Here is a 22,856-nt window from a genome sequence, read left to right on the forward strand (position 1 = left end):
GCTGCTGTGTACAAGAAAGTGATGTGACAGCATCATGACCAGAAACTTTTTTGTTTTTCAGTCTGAATGATGAGACTCAGCTGGCTGTAATCTTTGTGTAAAGCATAGCAACACTCAAATTCAAACTTTTGCCTCTTCAACAAGATGGTTTAGTCACATTTTCAATCCACTCTACACCAGATCATTTAAGTATCCAGAATAAACAATTTTAAAATGAGTTTGTTAGTCAGTGAGCTTGTTTTCAATCAAACACAATCTAGCCATATTAAACTAATGTATTCATTTCTCCGCAAGAATCGGCAATTTCTTTGTTTTGCAGTTTAGGGCTTATAAACTTTTATTATGAAAAACAAAGATTAGTCAAGCTCACTACAAACTCCAAGATAAACTTTTATGCAGTCATTAAAAAGTAAATAATAATAGGCATGGAACTGTAACTTGAAGTGAATGTTCCAGCTGCCACGCATTCTAGCTGAGTAAAAAATGGAGTGTGGTTTCAGTGACAGGGGTGGTAAATTTGCTATCTTTCTTGATTACCACTGGCCCATTTCTCCTACTCTCATACACATAGAATGACCCTTAATCACCCAATCAGTTCTACTTCAGGTTTAAGCACAGAACATTGCTATAAAAACACAAGGACAAGCAGATACAAATGAGGGTGAGTGAATTTTTACTGTTAGCTCTTCATCACGACTGAAGCATGACTAAGGAGTCAGTCCAGTAGTAGGGAGTTAGCCCAACCTAATTTTCTACCAAGGTCAGATAACAGTAAGTGTAGTAGGTAAAGAAATAACATGAAAAAAGAATGAACTTTTTGGTCAGTACATAATTAAGGAGCCAAAGCACTTTTAAACATAGCAGAGATGTTCTTAGGGATGCTGTTATAATACCAAAAGACAACAAATCTTGAACATGTGAGGAAACCCATGGTTAATTTCATGGGCTTCAGAATAGCAAAAATGGATACAACACTTTTGAGACTATACGTAAAACGGTTTTCCATTTTTATACAGAATTCCAGAGAATTCCAGCAACTCAGTCAATCTACACATGCTTTGTGCACCATCATACTACATTTGCCTTCTCTTAAAGAAATACACCCCAAAAAGCTATGCTTAAAGAATGTAATTTTACATGTACAAGCAAGCATATAAAAGCTAGGAATACCCATTTCTGTGTATTTTAAATTCCACACAATAACCCAGTTTTAAATTTCCCTGTGATGTCTATTCAATCCAGAGCAGATTTTAATTTATATTGGTAAACGTATGTACATAACTCTTTGTGTATGCATACATACATATGTATAAAGACATGCACTGCACTGAATATGCATTGTATAGACAAAACAGGAATCTAAGCTATTAAAAATTGCATTATTACGTGCACATGTATATATATGCATATGTGTTTATATGTGCATGCTGCACATAGATATATGCATGCATTCATACATGCATATATACATACATATATATTCATGCTTATTCTTTGCTATGGATTATACACATTTTCACAGTTGATGCTGACTTAGCTTGTGTCAGATGTAGGCTGATATAAATGATCTCTTAGTTACTCAGGTGAGAGTGAAATGTGGACTGAGACTTCACAAGAAATGCAAACCCACAGAACCCAACACACATGTGGGAAGCTCACAGCTGCTTACTATTATCCCAAGCAGTGGATACAACACTGCAGAAAAGGGATTGGAGTAAGACAGCTCATTTTCATAAATGAGTTGAACTGCAACTTAACTGTCTAGTGGGAAAAACACACTTCAATTTTGTCTTAGGTTTCAGACACCAGCCATAAATGCTGATGTTACAATTCCTGATAGAAACATGTAGTTTTCCTTTGCTTCTCAGTTCTTGTTATGATGGATAATGGAAGAAGAAAACAAGTGAATTTTCCTGTGCAAGAGAAGAAGAGAAAGTGCAGGATATACTAAGAGTTCATTACCATAGCAGGAGTCTGTGACAGAGCAGGATGCTGCAAAATCTATTTGCAAGAAGGAGTCTTCGTTGACAACGATGTCTGTAGTTACAACATAGCGGGTGCTAGCTTTCTCAATGAACACTAAAGCATCCCCAGTAGACCCACAGACTGGCATTTTTGTTCCACCAGGATGGAGCAGCCACTTTCTACTGTCCAGTGTAGTGAAGTCATCTTCTAATACTGTATTGCCAGAGATGTTTCCTCCAATAAGAATCTGAAATGTCATATAATGAATTGTTATTGAAATGAAACTTTCATTTCATTTCTAAATGAAAGTTTAGAAGTCTTCACAAATGCATGTGACAGAAAATCCTGTAGGAGGAGAAGGCTTAGTGATTCATGTATTCTACTGGTCCAAAATGGACAGATTTACTTTGTGTTTTAGGTTGTAAAAGAGAGGAATAGATCTTTCCTATAGAGGGATCCTAAAGAGATTGTCTAAGCTTAGGGAAATGAACTTCATCCTGGATGAGGCAAAACTACTAACAGAAATGAATGTTGGTAGAAGCAAAATGACTAAATTGGCATTTTTCCTACTGACTGTTCAGCTCTACCATAATCTGGAGCACTATTGTCTGATTGCATCTGATGATTGAAATGGGGAAACATTCTGTTTTACCAGTTGATTTCAGAGATGAGGATTTTACTATTGAGTAAGTAAGGCAGAACTAATTTGTTATTCTGCATTTGATTACTGATTGTCCTGAACTGATATAATTAACTAAACTCAGTGAAGATACAGGAATGAAAGAATAAGACTTTTGTTTCATTTTTAAATGGATGAATGGGAAGTAAAATCAAACGCCATTAAATATGGCTAGAAGGTCAGCATCTGTTTTCTTCCTAACTAAAGGCTGTGAAAGATATTCATAAATATTTAAACAAATTCAACTGAGACAGCCCAATAACACTATTTTTAGTGCAAAGACTTCAGTGGAATTTCTTGAGATTTACACCAAATCATACAAAGCGATGTAATACTGCGTACTGGACTCAAATATGAAAGAAAACTTTTACTGCATTGATGTGAATTGAAGTTTTTCTATAGCTTTTTCTATTACATTCTATTGAGGAAATTCCATATTTCTATAGATTTGAAATAGTTTTTTTCTTACCAGACCTGGATTTTGCATGATGAGGACTAATGTAAGGTAATCATGTGGTTCTACCTATGTATAAAAGACCTTCCTAGCTCCAAAATAGACATTTGGTACCCAACTTGGAAACAATGAATTAAAAACACAAAATTAGCAAACAGTAATTCTGCTTATACTACAGATGCGTATAATCTTGGAATTTATTTCTAAAACGCATTTTCGGATGACCCAGAGAAATGACATAAGCCAACAAAAAAGAAACAGTAAGACAACACAGCATGTGTTGTCTTATAACTGTTATATACATAAATATATTCACAATCTGTGTATATATTTATATAAGTAAACTTATATTAAAAACAGAACAAAACAAAGAATACTTACCTGATCTATGACCCAGGGACTGTAGAAATGCCCATTCTCAGATGGTTGCCACCAGCGAAGTCGTGTGGAGCTGGAACGGGCCTTCATGGGGATTTCCAGGGCAATGTATCGTCCCACATTGCTCGAGTTACTGAAGAGGAACTCCTGGAGAAGGCTCCACGTGAGACCTCCATTGAGAGAATACTGCAGAAGTACAGGCTGGCTTCTGGGGTCTGGCACCCCCTTACCACATCCCAATCTCATGAAGAACTGCACAAACCTAACAGTGGGAGGAATTACTGTAAAGGTTTCTTTTCTCTAACATCCTACACAGCAAACTGGAGAAATAAGCCTCATAATTCCTTGGAATAAGAATTAACCTTAGGAGACCTTATGTTTTTAGACAGGCAGGTGGGATGACAAAAATTCATTTTGCCTGTGTGGTAGTTTGTCAGGTGCTAAACAAAGCTGGTCATTTATGTTGTGAGCTTTTGTGTGTGTAGCAGATGGTGCTGCAAATACCAGAAATGTAATCCTGGGTGAAGTTTTTATCCTGTAACCTCTGAGTACAGATTTTAGTGGCAGAAAAGCGACAGTGCCCTAAGGACATAGGTTGTTTTGAAAGTAATACCTCCTATTTATTTGCATGGAAACTACAGCAGATACAAAGATCACAATAACCCTATTTGATAGAGAAAATTCTCAGCTACAAAGCACTATTTTTTAACATATTCACCATCATTAGCTATGTGTTTTTGCCAGCCATGAACAACAGCCTGCGTGCTGTGCTTGTAAAATTCTGCACCAGCAGAGATGAACTACTGTCACTTTTACCACTGCTGAAATGCATCACCCAGCACCTTACTGTGCTCACATCCACTGCACAGTCTCCATAAACGTTCAGCAATTGTCAATGAATGTCAGTAGATGCCACTATTTCCACATAGCGGCATTCAGTGACACACCTTTGCTTCATCCACATTTCCATGTCAGACTCCATTCTGTCAGACTGCCCCTCTGCTGCCATCCATCACATGTCAACACTGTGAAATGGGATACTGGTAGGAGGGCTTTGCCTCTACTGCCCTACCACCTCTGAAGTTGTGGGCCAATAGAATAAAGCAGGAGGCATTACTTTCGGAGCAGTCCTCATAGATCTTATTTTGCTGTGAATTTGCTGAAATGCTTTAATGCAAAATAAAAACCTCAATTTCCCAGTGGCGTAAACTAGTAAAAAACAGGATAGGAGAACAAAGCATGTTTCACTCAGGGATCATTTTGTCCATTTATTCAGCATGGGAAATTTGTCTAAATCACACCACTTAAACGTGCTGCCTTCCCTGAAGCCAGCTGTAGACACCCAGGGACAGGAATGCTTTCATCCTCTTTTTAATTGGCTGCTCCAAAGAGGTACAATAGATAGACCTGTATCAAACTGTGAAATTCTTCCTGTTAGCTGGTGCTTATAAATAGCACTCCAATGCACTTGGAGTGGAGGAACCACTGTCGTAATGATATTTACCCATCTGACTTGCAGGGATATGACAAGTATTAATTCATGTTTGCACAGCTCTTGCACAGCTTTAAAGCACTCTATCTGTTCTAATTATGATTGCATTATAGCTACCTGGCTCATGGTTAAATGAGACCCAGCAGAACAAGTTTTGTATCAAAAGCACTGCTTGGTTTTGATCTGCAGGTATATCCCCTGGGAGTGAGGGCTGCAGAGGTGCTAAAGAGACAAAGCCTCAGTAAAATACCAGATCCACAAGTCAATTAATTCTAGTGCTCACTGCGACTCACCATTCTCTTGGAGTTATATATAACTTCTTTGGCTATAGATTATATCTACCTCCATATCCCAGACATAACATATTGCTTCTGCTGCAAAGCAGTGCTGGGGACTCTCATGGATCAACATAGCATCTATAATGGATTGGACTCACTGCTGGCGAGCCTTTGTTCCTCTACAAACTCTCTTTGACATTCAACACATTATTTAAAGGAAATAAACCCAAGTGGCCTTTTCTCTGTTGAATCTGCTCTCCATGGATTAATATTCTTTCATCTGAATTTTCACTAGTGTAGTAATAACTCTCTCCATCATAGGTAACATACTGTTTAACTATCTTTATTAAAAAGCTAGTAGTTTTAAATATTTCTTTTCTCACCCCAAAGATATTTTGCAAAGGTTCTGCCTATTTTGGAAAGGATAAGCAAAGTTTTCTTATTGATCTAACAATGCTGAAATTCATTGATATTCCAGCAGTTCAAAACCGAAAGGGATTTGATCAGACGTAATACCTAAAATAACCATCCCTACTGATACTTCATGCTGTGTAGTTTCAGCTGCCTTAACACTTTAATGGCAAGATATTGTCCCCCATTTTAAATTCTTTAAAATATAGAGATGATGATGGTGGATACTGGATTGGAGAGTCCATTTGATTTAAATTCCCCCATGCAGAGAGGCACACAGGACTGACAGCACTGCTCAGCTGTGTGTTTTAGAGGATCTCTAAGAAGAAAAGCGAAGGGCTTTTAATGTGATTACTGAGTCCGGCACTCTCTAAAAGATCTATTAGAAATGCTGGTTCTCCCTGGTTCCTGTCATTTCTGGCATAAATAGAAACCTCTCCCCACGTCCCAGGCAGAACTTGACATGTCTGTTAAAGCCAAATCTGCTGTGTTGTTTTGCTGGTGGCCGATAAAGTCAGCCTGAAAATTAAGTAAATCCTACTGCATTTCCTTTATGTTTCTAAAGAGCAGTCCCAAGCAATGCCTTTACAGTCTACCTTGCTGTTCAGAGGAGGACATACAGTTATTTGTTGATAACTGTTATTTTTCATGGCATACACAAAAAATGGAACATAACACTCTATTTTCCTTTTATTAGGACAGGAGCCATTTATCTCCATGTAACACCTTGAGGTCAATATATGCAAATCCAGCTACAAGCTTTCATGGAAAAGAGATAAATTACGTCCCTTTGAACACGAGCAATAACAAAAACATGTCATTTGATCTAATGGAGCAACTTACAGGATCCTTTGTTAAGCAATCTTTTAATTTCAGAACCATCTAGGAAATCAAATAACTGCAGCACATTGACGTCTGTGTTCGCTAAGTTCTGAAAGAAGTTTGCTTTGAGTAATCTCCTAAATTCAGTACAGGGATCTCGACTATCGCACTTCACTGAAGGTCAGCTAATTGCTTATCTAAAAATGTAATGGTTTGAAATTAGGCTTCCTTATCGATCATGAGGCTCTTCAATGAAACTATTATTTAGAGGCTCAATGCTAATTAAGACAAGAAGGCAAAAACAGATAAACTGCCTGTTAAAGTGTTTGCCACACAACATTAGAAAGGAGTTTGCAAGGTACCCATGGTAAAAAGTAATAAAATTAGGACAGATGCTAAGATACCAAATAAATCAGAAAACAATGCCTACTTTTCAGCAAACACGCAAGTAGGATGTGGTTGAATATGTATGAGTGTAACATTTTTTTTTATGTGGCTTGCTTAGCGTGTTTCTCTCATTAAATATCTCCTCTCTGGTAATGATACCACATGGTCTCTAAATACAGTAAAAGTGTTTGTTTTTCAGTTGCTGTCTACAGTACAGTTGGTGACAGCTTGATGGGAATTTCTCAGTGAATTATTGGAAACAAATGTGCACAATAGGAAGAAATTAAGCTTCAGAAATGAAAGAATTATGAGCTGATGAATGTAACAGTTACACTGGCAGCAGATCCTCCTGTTTCCACAATGGCTCATAATACAACAAACATAAGACAAGCAGAGTGTACGATGTACAAACAATTACTCATGTTATCCATTTAAGAAATAAAAGCATGAACTACTGAAGATGTGGTGCCAGATCCTGGAGTTCCTATACAAGGAAAAAAGTAGCATTTAAATGGTTAATCCCATACAAGTTCAAGTCAAATTTAAAATGGTAACAGTGTTTAAAAAGGAGAATGTGCAAGAGTAAAGAAAGCAGACTATATCAGCTTGCCCGTACCACAGAAGTATCACATATGCCTCATTCTTCAGTATAGTATTTCTGCAGTGACATTCTGAAAGGACTTAAAAATTGTGTTACCTTGCTTGTGACAAATCTAGGTCTCGAGTCATCAGCATACGTAAACCTTCTTCGTTAAAGAAAAGGTTGTTTCCTCCAGACATGATGCCACATTTCCTTGATGGCTTTCCACCACTCACAAGCAGGAATCTATCAGACTCCAGCTGACCTGAATACACAGCAAATACATATTTATGATTTACTCTGAAGTGCTCCTACTGCAGGAGTACTATTTCCAGAGGAAGAGAGCTAAATTAAACATTACACGCAGATTAAACATTACAAACATTCATGCCAGTGTTTCTGAGTCAATGCTTTCTAGAAAACTGCCACAGTTCAAAACCAAAAATAAACTGTAAACAGAAGTATTAAGTTTGGGACCTTAGTTCCAGTTTTTCACAGGATTTCCTATTTCTCTTTATTTTTTTTTCACAACACAGCAGTGTATCCACCTCTATAAGGAAACTTTGCATGCCATATGCTAGCATGCGATCCAGGGCTGGCGAAACTTGAAATGAACAGTAGCACCTATGAATGGAGGAGTTTGCTTCCCAGGTGCTACTTCATTCAAAGTTCTTGCAATGCTTGTTTGTAAGGGAAACCTCGAGGTGTTTTTAGAGGTATTTGCATGGATGCTGCTTACACTCATGTAATGGTGGGGCTTTGAGTTTCTTCCTGGCACTTTCCACTTGGGGTCCTCGTCTGCTATTCATGCTCAGGAATGAGGTCTGCTCTGAAATAATGTTCACCATGTGAAGGCCACTCAAATTTCCCTTGCAGCGAGAAACTGCATAGCCCTGAAGCCTCTCTTTTTCCTTCTCTTTCACATGTGCTGTCTGTGCTAAAGTCAAACTACCCAACCATATTTACTTGAACAATAAATGTACATTTTGGTAGAATTAGAGTGACATAGCTCTTTCAAAAAATTTTGTGTATCAACATTTCCTTCTACAATCCTTTCTTCACATGTAGAATTTTAAGAAAATTTGTTTCAGCAAAGATTTTATATTCCAGCATGAAAATCTAAGCACGGGGTCAGATTCTCCAAAAAAGGCAAGTGACAGCTATCAGACACTCACAAGCCATGCTTGAGAACTATATTTAAAGAAGTTCATAGTCCCACAGAATAGATCAGATTGAGAAACATGCAGAAGGTGAGGAAGATGGTGCTATTTCACCCCTTCAGACCTTAATTCCACTAAGATATACAGGCAAAATTCAGTCTAAAAATGAAAAGAGATACCTTCAAAATCATCCTTAAGGAAGTCAGAATTCTTGGTACTTATTTTGCAGGTTGGCCCAGAGTACCCTGGGTCACAGATGCACTTTGTGCCATTGATACAGCTGCCATGCCCGTTGCACATCTCCTCACACTGTGGACCAATGTACACGTTGTCAATGGCCCACGTCACTGGCTGGGATCCAGCAGGATAAAATCCTTGGTACCATCTGAACCTTGCCAACCTGAAAAGGCATAGAGTGTACTTAATTCAAGTGATAGATTTTTTTTTTCTTTGTGTACTATATGTACATACTGTACTATATATATGCATGCAGTCTTTTTGGTGGAACTGACTTAATAAATTAATTCTGGAAACGGACTGCTATATCTAATTCCTTCATCTTGTCATCTTCATGCTGACATTCAATGCAAACACTGACAGAAAGAGAAATAACATTATTCATTTGCCATAATTCCAAAATCGAATGACAGACTTGAAAATGCGATTTGAAATCTAACCACTCTTATCCCTTTCATTCTTGGGGAGGATAACTGGCCATGGTCAAATGGATTTCTTTCTGCCTTGGTTTACAGCATCTGGATCAGACTAGGCAACTTCCATTCTCCCTTGGAGAATGAAATCCTGTTTTACACTGCTACCTTGCCTCCAGGATGGACCACCTGTGGAACTGGGCTGGTGAAATCTCACCCTCAATTACATGGACAGAAAACATGATCTGCCATGTCATGGGGTATTCAGCTTGCTTTCAGACAGCTTCATCTTAAAACAGACTGATAGTGCAAGTTGTTAATTTAAACTATGTTCTCCTTTGGGCGCTGGCCTGTCATTTTTAATTTGCTGCCTAAGTACTACTTGCATCAATGCTGCATGTAAAGAGACTGGGGAAGGAGGGAAAACAAACTGAGCAGGGAAAAGCACATGAGAGACTAATTTTATTCCCACACGAGAAAATGCTTCAAAGAAGGAAGGATACTAAAAGAGTTAGAAGGGAAAAGAGCTTAATTGCATTACGTGTTTTGTACAGCTTGTTGTAATGCTGTAATGCTAAATGCTGCAGATGAATCAATAGCACAGGTAGCTGACAAGTGTTTGTCTTTTTATTTACTAAAAAGGAATCTTGATGATGTCTTTCAGGTGGTAAGAGGTAACTGATCAGTGAGGATACCGCTAGCAGTTTCAGGAAAGAAACCCATAAGCCAACATCCTGCTGGGATTAAAAAAACATTGTTTTCATTGTGCCCTGTGGTTAAGGATGTAAGTGTGAAGTTGAAAATGTTTTAAACTCTTCTCTAGAGGAAATCTCTGTCCCTTGGGTTGGATTCATTCTGCCCCACGTGAGTTCCCTGTCTCAGGCTCCCTGCTGGTCTGAATGAAGTGTGTGTTGTAACTGAAGCAGAGGGTTAAATGCTGGTCTTGATGAAGTTGGCAGGAGTTTCTTCACTGACCCAACAGGTCAGTTTTCCTTCTGGACCTAGCTGGAGTACCGATTCTTAGTTACAGCTATCTGCTGGGTACACACATTGATTTCCAAAACAACACATACAGTGGAAACAACTGAAAAAGAGTCATGTTTGGTACTTTTTCTTGTCACTTTGGTGGATTCTGGTGGAGAAGACTTCTCTTCAGCCCTCTGGCCCCAGAATTTAATGGCACTAAATGCACCATGGATGCTGAGTTCAGTGATTATCAACAACTAATTTCTGACCCACCAATAAGGAAGGAATAGGAAGGAAGTCAGGCAAATGGGACAGAGGACTAAATCAAAATAACTGGGAAGTTTACAAGAGTTAGGAGTCTGCATTGTCAACATTCTCATTTGGAGGGTTGCATTAGTAGCTGGGTAAAGTGTCAAATAAATCTCCTGGGCTAAAAAAGAAAGACAGCTGAGCTGCTGCAAGAGATGGTTAACTATTCCATGTTTGAGATGTTAACTGTCATAAAATAGAATATTCAAGTTTAAAAATTAAACCTTTTCTTCAATTATTAAATACCCAGGCTTTCCAAATTTGGTTCTCATCTCTTGTATTAGTCTTCTCATGCTTTCAGAGGCATGTTTAAGGCCACTTATTTAGTGGAAGAACCTCTGCATGCAATAGATTCATAAACACAGTCTCATAACTGCATAGCTCATTTTCATTCATACATACTAGTTTAATCCTTAAGAATGTGATCTTTTACACAAACTGTCTTGATGCTACCAGAGAGTTTTCTCCGAAAAAATGAACAGTATTGTTACATACTTTGAAAAGTTACACATTAACATTCCTGCTAGCACATATTATTTTTCCATGCTGTATATCTCTTATCATCCAACCCAGCTTGTCCCACAAACATAGAAGTCCCTTAATGAGAGCAACAAATAATTAATTAGAATCACAGAACTTTGTGACTATAAGAAACCTTGAGTAGTAGGTAGGTCTGCTTACTTACACTGAAGTAGAATCTAGTTTTTACTAGCCTGCCTTTTACTGTATTTTCTAATAAATATCAGATTTAATGCAAAAAAAAAAAAAAAAAACCTTGATGAATTCAAATGTCTCGTTCAGTAAAAGCATTCAAAGAGCTTTAAAGCTGGTGAGTTTTTTATTCTGCAATCCACTTCCATAAAAATGTCACCATTCAGATATGAGGATAAATGGGAAATACTAGCATTCAATATTAACATTAGGCATAACATATTTTTCAGAATCAGCTAAACTTTAACTGCCATTCAGGGCAAAAAGTGGAGAAACTCTTGTCATTTGGTTTTCTTAATGCCACGGTTCTTATGGATCAATAATGCTAGGAGAATATTTTGAATGGAAAACAGAAAAAAAACACAAACGCAGGTGGGTGGCACAGAAGCCAGACACTTACCCACAGAGGTGCAGTTTTCCAAAGTGAATGACCTCCCTTCTCCAACCCTGAGTGGTTCCAGTGTAGTAAGTACTGCTTGGGTGATGCTCAGTGGAGCACAGGGAACTGAGGTGGCTGCTGCTGCTGTAGCACAAGGGCAGAAGGAGGTGCCAGGTCGCTCCCAGATCTCGTGAGAACTCCAGTTTTACTGGGTCAGCAGAAGAGCTGTCAGTGGTGCAGCCAATATTGATCTGGAGTCCGAGACATTAAATGCAGGGGATGACAAAGGGCAGGCTGGGACACTTCATCACTGCTCATCTTAGTCAGCTTCCCCTATCTGGTGCTGTATGTATTTATGTATGTACGTATCTCAGGAAGATGGTGGTTTAGGAATTAATTTAACAACTGTGATGACAAACTCAGGCCATGCATATAAACATGAACTCTTGAACACTGTCCTACCTGTCCATGGGCATACTGCACTCTGTCTTTTTGTAAAATTAATCTGATACGAAATTTTGAAATACTTCCACTAAAAGAAAAACTTAATTAGAGAAAATTCCAAACGAAGAAAGCTGATAATGTGGTTGGAACAAATGCATCAGCTTATGCAGTTCTCTGTCAGGAAATGAAGTTATCATCGCACCAAAAGGATGCGCATTTTTAAAAACAGAAATATTAGACCAAAACGTGCAAACATAAATTTCTGTTAAATTACTGAGCTGCATTGTAGTCTTCCTTTATGTTACATTTCCAAAAAAATGTTTATGTCAGAGAGATCACGCTTCAGGCCATGTGCTGTTTCACTTCAATATGTTCCTTAGCTTTCAATACTCACTACCCTTTCTGCTCATGTATAGCAACAAAGCCTGAGGAGACAGCGTTGAGAAGAGTATCATAGTTGGACTGGATTTAGACTGAGTGTCAAGCCAAAACATAGTTTGGGATCAAAATACCAGGTGTTCTGACAAGGTTCCTGAAATCCAGAACAGTAAAGATGCAAAAAGAAAAGGTCTACGTGATCAGCTGTGCTAATGCTAGTTGCCCGTAATAAATAATACATGTTTTATACAGAATTTGAGAACTTTTAAGACTATTTTTTTACATGATTCTACTGCAAAGGTCTCCTTTTCTTTCATGATGATATTAAGATGTTTATTCTGTTTCAGATTGCTTTTGTAAGGGAAGAATTAGTTCCCTTGCAGGATGACTATACCATATTAAAAAAATGTACTATACATACCATCCAATAAATAAAAACTCACTGCAGCTGAAATACAAAGCCTATGACACATTTTGTATGTTTATGCATCTTTGTAGTATAAAATAGGTATCTTTTTAACATACTGCAGCACAACAAAAATGTTTTTACTAAAGCCCAGTAATACTCAGAACTGTGCATTAATGTTGAAAATATATATCCTACACTGAACGTCCCTCATCATTCTTCAGCACACTTGAGAGCCATCAATCTACATTTGATTAGAAGAGTTGTCTACTCATCTGGAAGCTCAGAGACATGCTTGACCCAGTATAGTTATTGACTCCTGAGACACAGAAAGAAACTCTACTGCATTATGCATTGCTTCTTCATTTACAGTAATGTCCTCAAAAACGTGAGCTAAAGTCATTTAAATTCCTTAAAACAATGTTGTTATCACATATGGAAGTACGCATGGAGATTTTATGAAGTTAATGCTCTCAAGAGTTACGAATACCTTAAACTAATCTCAAACATTTTTTGTTCTACAGGCAGTAATCTATATTTTAAAACAGAAAATGGTTTGCCTTCAACAATTTATGAATTAATTGCATGACAAACTGAAGCATGCATGAGTACATAGCTAAACCAAGTTTTCTTGGATAACCATTAGTGTCATTTCAGTAATTGTTTATAAACCAGTATCATTTGCTGTTTAATGCTACAGCCTGCTACATCTTTGTTGAAATCAGCTTCATAATTATGGCATTTACAAGAAAGATTATTTTACAATATCTTAATGACAATATAATGACTTCCCTAAACAAATACAGGATAGGTTAAAAGGTTACTTCTCACAGCATCTGTTCTAACCAGTGCACAATTTAGAGTTTAAGATAAACCAGAAACAGACTTTAGTTTAGACTACATGCTGTCGTTGGATGGTTTTATGGGAAGCACAAAAAATGTGCTCCTTATTCATGACATTTAGATTACTTCCTACAATGGTGTGAATTCACACTGTTGTGGTAAAGAACAGCTTCCACAGGAGCTTCAGTGAAAGTGCAAGTGCAAGCAAAAGGAAAGCAGGCTCTCTGATGAAGTACAGCCAGTACAAAAAAGCCAGCCTGTAAGAAAATAATTTCTAGTGACACAGAAAGTTGTAGCTCTCCACTGGGTCAGATCATGGAAATACTGCAACTACACTTATCCTGAGCAGGTTGTGAAGTGGCAGTCTACACCTTTGTAGTACCGTGGTGCTCATATCTTGTCTACCAGTGGGGAATTTCCAGCTTGCAGTACATGTTATGTTAACAGTGCAAGTATATATGCATGGACAAAATAGCAATTTAGACAAGAAAACAGGACACTTTGAGGCAGAAATTTCCCTGTGTGATAAAAGCATAAAAAATGTCATGAAAAGCATCTACAAGAGGGAAAGTAATATCAAAGCAATTACAAAGGAAATTAGAGAGACATCTCTGCTTGGTAATCATAATAGCTGGACAAATAGACCAAAGAGCTGAACCTGAACAACGAGAACTCCTAGAGTAAAAAGCAAAGTAACTTTATGAGGACAAGTACCTCAAATTGGATTATAGTGTTTTCATTTACACTCAGATCCCTTGTTGTAATGGAGTGTTCTCCAACTTCATTTGAGACAAATACCATAGCTGAATCTTCCTCCCTGTGAAAAAAACCAAGAAATATCTTAGCATCAGTTTATTCCAGTCTTTTTTTTCTTCCTGATTTATTGCTTAGAGATGCTTACGGAGCTCCCTTAGATGAATATGGGCAATAGAGCCCAATGTTTCCCCCAGGATAGAAAAACCAGTTGTCCTCTTTGGGACCAAAGTCAAAGGTATCCAAAAGTATAATAGGATTCTTCAGGTTATTTCCATCAATAATGAAGTCATCTATAATCCAGATTTCTTCTTTTTTGCCTACAAAGAAAAGGAGAACACCTCTATTAAAACATTATAAAACTAGTACTAAAAAGTAGATTAATATTTGTGAATTAAATTGAAAAAAAAGTGCTAAAGGAGAGATTTCACAGGCAATCTTTTCATACTGCCCATATTGCTCTACCAAATTAAACTTTATTCCTCTAAAATTTATAGAAGTCTCAACAAACTGAAGACTGAAAAACCTATGTTAAATGAATATCTCTTGCTGAAATCACATTTACTTTGAAATTATAGCATCGGTGTCATCATCTAAACGAGCCTATGTTTGGCAGCCAAGAGCTTTTCAAGAGAGAAGAAAACTCTGAGTGACCTTTTTTCAAATGGATCATGAATTTGAATGTGTTACAGAACTGGTGCTTTCAAACTGGAGTGGAATGATTAGATGCCAGATCTTTTGTGGAACTGTTTTTTTTTTCAATCTGTCTAAAAATTGTCGTGTTACTCAAAGAAAGTTAAAGGTTTTCTTTGAAATAAAATTCCCATTTAAAGATTGTATTTACAAGAAAAATCTAGTTAAATGTTTTTGGTAAGACCATTGGAAACATAAACTGGGACTGGATTCTTAGGTCCAGATTTGAATTTGCTTTTTTGTTATAGCTGTAGTAGGCATTTGCCTGAGTGGCATAAATAATTTCTCTATCACCAGGTCTGAATGGCTGTTGGAATTCTTAATAGTCCTTAACGACAGCTTCTGCTAAGAGATATTCAGAATAACTGAGAGCAGAAGAGAGTTTTCTCCAGCTGCCACATATCCTCTAATTAGAAGCAATAAGCTGTGCTCCTCTTGTGGTTTTCTACAGTCCTTTACAATTTAATCCAAAGATTTACTGCTCAGTACATTCTCTTTCTAAACGTATTTTTAATGCCTAGTTAATTCCAAGCAAGGTGGGCCCAATTCCCATTTACACTTGGGACATGTTTTATAATTTGAGCACTGCAATGGGGCCTCAGGGTAAATGAAAATCAGGTGCATTAAAAATAATAAGAACATGTGTAAACGTTATTGCTGTTGCTTGACTTCCCAAGCCCTCCAGCACCAAAGCTGCACACCATCAAAGATAGTAGGTTAAGGTACTTCAACTTTAAAACATACAGAAGCTCTAGAAGAACTGTAAATATAATCTCACAATTTTAACTGAAGGACTTGAAATACAAGGAAACAAGATTTGAGAGTCTCTATTCTTGCTGAGTCCAAAAATCCAGCCTCTTACAGACATGAGCTTTGCAAGTTGATCTGGTGTCCCACACTGGTTGATTCCTTACCATTGTTATAAGGTTGCCAGAGTCTGAAACGTGTTGCGTTGCTTTGGGCTGTGTAGGGCAGAGGAACATTGATAAAAAGGACATCTGTAGTCTGTGTGAAGTAAAACTCATCTATCAGATGCCAAGTGATGCCACCATTGACAGAATACTGCAGTAGAATAGAATGAGACCTCTCAGGGGTACCTGGAATGAGAAGGACATATATTTATATCCATTAGAATCATAGAAACACAGAATCACTACGGTTGGGAAAGACCTCCAAGATCACCTAATCCAACTATCCTTCTACCACCAATATTACCCTACAAAATCATGTTCCTTAGTAGAAGGTCTAATCATTTCTTGAACATCTCCAGTTATGACTCAACCACATCCCTGGGCAGCCTGTTCCAGTGTCTCGCCACTCTGGATCCCTCTGTAGGGCACTCCTATCCCCAGACTAAGTGACACTTCCTCTCAGCTTGGTGTCATCTTATAAACTTACTGAGTGCACTCAGTCCCCTGGATTTAACTCCATTTATTATCACTCTCCAGTCCTGGCCTTCCAGCCAGTTCTTTACCCAATGAAGTGTGCAGCTGTCCATTATAATCTGTTTTTAACAAGTACTAGTTCAAAAACATTTCTTCAAATATAATTATAATGAGCTTACTCAGGCATTTATTATAGAGTGTAAATATGTTTTTATAACAATTTTAGAGTTTTTAGAGGTTATATGTGTATTAAACGTATGTATCCCTATGCTTTCCTGTGCTTTTCTCTCTGCTAAAGAATTAGGGAGTAAATATACATTGCTGTTCATTATATGTACAGACACTGTTAATTTACTTAGATGAGAAGATATTTCAGAGCCATAATTTTTCAGATTAGAACAAACCAACTCCCTGTTGGCAGTTTAGTGTTTATTTGCTTGTTCTTCCCAGGTACCAGATATTATCATCACCATCAGTAGCAAATCAACAGTGGAAACAGAGGAAATCAACAGTGGTCTTACCTTTGGCTATAAACTTAAATGAAAACTGGATGTACACAGTATTAGTGCAATCTAGATCTCTTGAAACCAGCATTCTCAGTCCCTCCTGCAAATACAGAATGGATAGTGTGAATTACAGTTCCCATTATCAAAGGTTCTCCGCAGCTTACTATTGTTTGGATGCTGTCTGTTATTGACTGTTGTGTCAGTGAAAGAAGTAGCTCTCTGTCCCTCATTTTCTCTCAGACTACAAATGGTGACAGTGATAGCCTTGGCACAGTAATGGCAGGTGCTAGATAAGGGTCTGCAAACACCAGAGGTACAGCTACGTGCTCAGGGACAGACACAGGTACATCTCATTCAGCTTATGCTCTTAACCACCGGGATGTCTTCTGATCCGCAAGCACTGTAGCTGACTTAGACACTGAGTCCAAGCTCATATACACATTCTTTCAGTAAACTATACAGCAGCCAAGCACTTCTAATTTCCAGGGAGGAAGTATTCTTCTAGGAGGAGACTCTTTTCTGTACCTCAGAAAACATCTTATTACAAATAACCTCCTGACTTAGGAAGGGAGTGTTCTTTTTCCCTTAGTAAGGAAAGGGAGCAGATAGGATATGTCATAATGACCCATAAGGTCCTGTCCATCTCTACTCGTGAGCTCAGTGTTCTATGGATGCTAGAGACAGACCTGATCCCTGTTTTGCAGAAATCTAGCAAACTCCAACTCACAATGTAAGATTCCCTCTTTCTCAGACCCCTTCCCCAGGGAACAACCTGCAGGAACAACCAATTCAAGTTTTAGACAATTCACATTCTCTGATTTATGATTTAGATTAGCTGAGAAGGTTGAAATGGAGTCCAGGTTTTGCAAAAACATTTTTAAAAAGAAATCATTTCTAGATGTGAAGTTTTTAAATTTTGCTTTTCAGAGCCACCTAAATTTATCATGTCAAATGAAAAAAACCGTGTGAACTTAAAAGTTGTATATTTCTCTGAACAAAAGTCTTTCAAGGGTACAGATAGTTATCTGGTTTGTTGAAGAACTGACTATTCAGAAAATACTGTATTTCCTGATTTTTTAGACCTTTTGTTAAAAAAAAACCCAACAAAACAGCACTCCTTAAAGAAAACTTCACAAAAATATAAAGAAGTAAAATATACTTTAACTACACAAACACTGACTACATAGTCTACAATGAATAATGTCACTCAAAATATTCAAAGGACAGTTGAAGTATGAAGACAGAGACATTACTGATTGTAATGTGTACCGTATTTCCATATCACTCACTTGGCCTCAAGAAACTCAACTGCACGGTTTTGTTCTTTTCCTTCAGAAGGTAAGGAGGAATTTACACCATGAAAAAGGTAATAGTCAAAAAACGGCAAAAAAATTGGCTCCTAAAAACAATCTGGACAAACACTGTGCATATTTAGAGTACAAAAACACACAAAAAATGAATGTCAGATTCTAGCCTAAAGACTTTGAAATTAACTTCTGGGGGAAACAACAAAAAAATTATTTTCTCTTCTTAACTCTACTGGTTTTAATCTTTTTTTTTTTTTTTTCTTTTTTTTTCTTTTTCAATGTAATGAATCTCTGACCCCTTTAAAAATGAGAGCTGTTCCAGACTTGATTGTGTCACCATTCAGGTTTCCCCTCTCAGCACCGTAGACCTCAGGCCAAAGGTCTGGATGCAAGTTACCATTGAAATCATCCTTCAGGACAGACGGCAGAGGAATGACAGGGACACAGTACGGACCACCAAAGCCTCTGTCACACCTAGCAACAAATTTGGAGGAAAAGGTATTATCCATCTGGCCTGGGTAAAACACATCTTTATATAAAGCATGTAAAGCAAGTCACTACTTACACACAATGACCTGCATCACAGATGCCATGGCCTGAGCACATCCAAGGACATCCTGTAGCCAACACCACATTATCAATAGCCCAAGAATCAACACCAGAAGCATAGTTGTATTGAATCCATCTGAACCGTGTTCTGGGTGAGCTAGAAACAACAAAGTGAATGCATTTCAGGCTACAAAATGTTGCACCACAAGGTGCTAAATAATAAAGTCCTGTATATTTCAGGAGAATAAAATCATTTTAATAAGCACAACACTTTGCATTTAGAAGATTATTTATAGTCTAGCTGAAATTTGAAGTTTCAATTTCTCAGGTGAGTTTTCAAGCAAAATTCTGGCAGATCTAAAAGAAGATGCCCAAAGTTAAAAAAGAGAGTCACCATTGCTGTCAATCTTCATGGTTAGCAGGGTGGTTGAGCAGAAACTGCTAGCTACATTAGCATTCAACCATTCTACATTTTGCTAGTAGTGCTGAAATAATATGATGGCTACAGTAAAGCAAGAAGTAGTGAATGTTCATGTATGCTTAATGTAAAAAAAAACATACATTCATATGTATGTACAACAGTACACAAATATATGTACAAACGTGCACCTGCATGCACAATGTTGTAATTGCTGACTGTCTTGCTATGCTCAGATGGGGAAAGTACTTCGGAAACAAATCCTTCAAGATCAAGATTTTTACCACCTTATTTTCTAGGTTGTGGAATTTACAATGTTGTGGAGGGAGCTATCAAGAATTATAGAAATATGCAGACTAATGGTAAGTAAAATTATTGTCATCTGTCATTTCTGAAGAAGAGTATGGTTTTATTCAGAAAGATGGATGCCAGCTTGTCTGCCATGTCTATTTACAATGATGTGATATCACCAGGAGGCAGGCAGAACTCTAATTCTAGTTAAAAGTGTGAAGGTGGCACATCCAGTAGCAAGCATTTTAACTTGCTGGATGCTGTGATTAATGTGCCTAAATCTTGAATGACAAATAACCCTATTACTTATGTGCAATAACAGAAAATACCTTTATATCAGAGGATGGGTCAATGCATAAATCCTTGTTTCTTACTGGATAGACGTTAGAAAAGCTTGGTTTAGCATTCTTGTTCTTGCTGCCATAGTATATGGGCAAGACTTACAAATTCACTCATCCAAATTTGTTACTTACTAAGTTTCTGCAGTTACATTACATCTGATGAAATAGTCTGAGGCTAAATTTAAAATTCTGATGGCGTGACAACACACATTTAATAATTTAAAAGACATACAGAAAATTCCCAAGATGGGGGATGCTTGCTCCAATTAGATCAGCAAACTGTATTCATGATAAACTGCCAGAACAGCACTCACTTGGTTATGGGTGGAAGATAGACCGTAATTCTCTTCCAATTTTGGAACCTTTCTGAAGTGTAGATGGAGCTCTCAGTGTAGTGCTGACAGCCAATCGTTGGAGGCACACACTCCTCTGTCACCAAGTGCCAGTCTCTCCCATTGTTTAAAGAATACTGCAGGTGAATGCTATGAGAATTGCTGTATGGCTTGCTGCATCCCATGCTCAGCTCAAACTGCAGGAAAGTTGAGGCTGACACATGAAAGTCCCACGTCTCTGCATAACGAGGTTTTTCTAACAAAAGAGAGAACCAAAAAAATATGAAATTGTATGCCTTATGCATGTGTTTTCAGTACTTTCATTCAGATTTTTTAGCTGCCTTTTCATCTTCTTCTTTTCAGCTTCCCTGCCCTGCAGATTACTATATATTCAAATTTCTCTAAACATGACTCATACATGATTTATAAAATAAGCACATACAAATTTATCAGTATTTGGTGACACATACCAATGTTTTCACTGAACGTGAGAGCTGTATCCATAGACAGGCAGTCGATGTCTACCTGACCTCCTTGTATTCTGTACCAGCTTGCTTGTAAATCCACAGTTCCATCAAATTTATCCTGGAAGCCAGTCTGAGAGCTGTCATTCATCCCTATAAGCACATCATCCAAAGCCCACTGAGCTGAATGTTTTCCTATAAAAAGCAGAATGGGTGAGTTAGTGGAGTCAGTTTTTTTGTTTTTTGTTTTTTTTCTAGCCCACATTCTGCAATAACCTAGTGAGCTGTGGTCAGTCACATACAGTGACCACTGTTAAACATGTCTAACACCTTTCTTAAGGAGGAACCTGGAATATGAATTATGTTTCTATTTCAGGTTCAATGTCTTTATCATCATACACTCTCCCTGTGCCTGAATGAGACACTCCATGATTCCTTAATCTGAGGATTTTCATTCTATGGGTCGCAACTTTCCTGTCATTCCTCACAGTTAAACCAGAAAGGCCTCTGACTAGCTCCCCAAATACCTTTCGATTGGAAGAGGATCGTGCACATAGGAAAACATTACAGGCTCTTGATATAGGAGAATAGAGTCAAAGAGATGCTGTTCACCCTCTCCTTCCTGGAATCCTACTTTCTACCTACTGTGGCCTACAGTCACATCATCTTCAGCATATTTATCCAGTCTTTCATCTCAACTCACCTTCCTACTAGCAAGCTGAAAATGTAGTTTTACTGTACAATCACTACTGTGCCCTTACAGAAGAAGAGGGGAAGAGCTTGTTAACTTGTGAGCTCACAGTGATGTGCCAGGACTTTTGTCTTGCTGCTGTGAGAAATACAGGCAATCCCTGATAGGGCCACTCTGCACTGACTTTATGGCAGATAAAGAACAATCTATGAAGAAGCTAATATCTAAATGAGGAGTGGTTGTCACCAGTGGGCACTGGCTTTATTTCAACTCCCAGTCACAAATTCTCTCTCTCTTACTGAGGTTCAGAGGACTACTGGCAGTCTTACCATGATCACTCTCAGCAGAGAAAGACATCACCTAGATGCTTTCATGTCTAGTGAGGACAATCAACTCCAGTACGTATATTGTACAAAAATGTGTGAATAAAAACCAGACATCGAAATGATGATAGCCAAGAAGATCTGAACCATAATTACATGAATATAAGATGTGTTCTCTTCTCTCCCTAGGAACTGCTGCTAAAATGTATTTTGCTATATGCCTGAGTAACACCTGCAGGGATCCAGAGCTGCTGCTTTGCACAGAGGTGAAAAATTTAATAAGGACACTTTCAATTGTAATAATGTACTGCAGTGCAAGGCAGAAGCTGTAAATACCAGTCAGCACCGTGGCATTACTTTCATCTAATTATGCAGGAAATACTTGAGTGGGCCTTGAAGGTACAGAAGATGACAGGAGGAGTCCTTGTGCGTGGAGATGTTAATTCATGGGGATGGGAGCCACTATGCAGGCACATTCAAGGTCAGTTTATGCTTCTTCTTCCAAATTAGACAAAAAGTGAGATAAAATGTGTAGGCCATTTTACATGCCAGTCACTTTACCCTCAGCTAAGTCCTCACATCTTAGTGCTCTCAGGTGCTATAGAAGAAAATCATGTCTGAAGCATGACTAAGGAACATCTAAACACACACTTACAATATCCAAGTTGTTCACCTCAATGTATTTTGTGTAACCAGAGATTTCTGCAGAACATGCCCACATTGAGAAGTACTGATGGTTCTGGGTTGGTAAAGGCACTAAATGAATTTTTAGGATGGTGCTGCATACCGTGCTGTGGCTGCCACCACCTGAAAGCTGTGGCAGAGGTTTTGGCCTCCCGTGGTAAGTCTATCGAAACAACCTGGGGTTCCAAGTACGACATGAAGTCCAGTTCTCGCAGTAAATGCCAGGTGATGCCATTATCATTTGTGTATTGAACGACGAGACCTGCAGTTAACATTAAGCAAGGCAGTTAGGCTGTGTGGAAAAGAGAGGGCCAACTCCTCAGCCTACAGTCAGGAGTTGTCAGCCCTCATCCAAAGTATACCAGTGATGTGACTGTGCCTTCCATTCTCACTTAGCATTTCCTGGTCCAGGAGCATTTTGTGGACA

General features: G+C 38.1%; 1 protein-coding gene across 2 annotated transcripts in view; it reads right to left on the reverse strand.

Annotated features, from left to right (window-relative positions):
* The window catches only part of RELN (reelin), a 269,232-nt gene that overhangs the window by 28,017 nt on the left and 218,359 nt on the right, over window positions 1-22,856 (reverse strand). For both annotated transcript variants that reach the window (XM_042815609.1, XM_042815611.1), the window contains exons 32-45: window positions 22,533-22,691; window positions 20,738-20,926; window positions 20,250-20,523; window positions 18,902-19,042; window positions 18,633-18,810; window positions 17,045-17,129; window positions 16,053-16,235; window positions 14,594-14,765; window positions 14,407-14,509; window positions 11,643-11,872; window positions 8,786-9,006; window positions 7,564-7,711; window positions 3,480-3,738; window positions 1,963-2,212 (exon numbers count right to left, since the gene is read on the reverse strand). In XM_042815609.1, the coding sequence (XP_042671543.1) occupies window positions 1,963-2,212; window positions 3,480-3,738; window positions 7,564-7,711; window positions 8,786-9,006; window positions 11,643-11,872; window positions 14,407-14,509; window positions 14,594-14,765; window positions 16,053-16,235; window positions 17,045-17,129; window positions 18,633-18,810; window positions 18,902-19,042; window positions 20,250-20,523; window positions 20,738-20,926; window positions 22,533-22,691 (2,592 nt within the window). The remainder of the gene's footprint in view (window positions 1-1,962; window positions 2,213-3,479; window positions 3,739-7,563; window positions 7,712-8,785; window positions 9,007-11,642; window positions 11,873-14,406; window positions 14,510-14,593; window positions 14,766-16,052; window positions 16,236-17,044; window positions 17,130-18,632; window positions 18,811-18,901; window positions 19,043-20,249; window positions 20,524-20,737; window positions 20,927-22,532; window positions 22,692-22,856) is intronic.

Source organism: Centrocercus urophasianus, unplaced genomic scaffold, assembly GCF_019232065.1.
Source record: "Centrocercus urophasianus isolate 14NV4802_14NV808 unplaced genomic scaffold, USGS_Curo_1.0 seq_15, whole genome shotgun sequence".
NCBI classification, from domain to species: domain Eukaryota; kingdom Metazoa; phylum Chordata; class Aves; order Galliformes; family Phasianidae; genus Centrocercus; species Centrocercus urophasianus.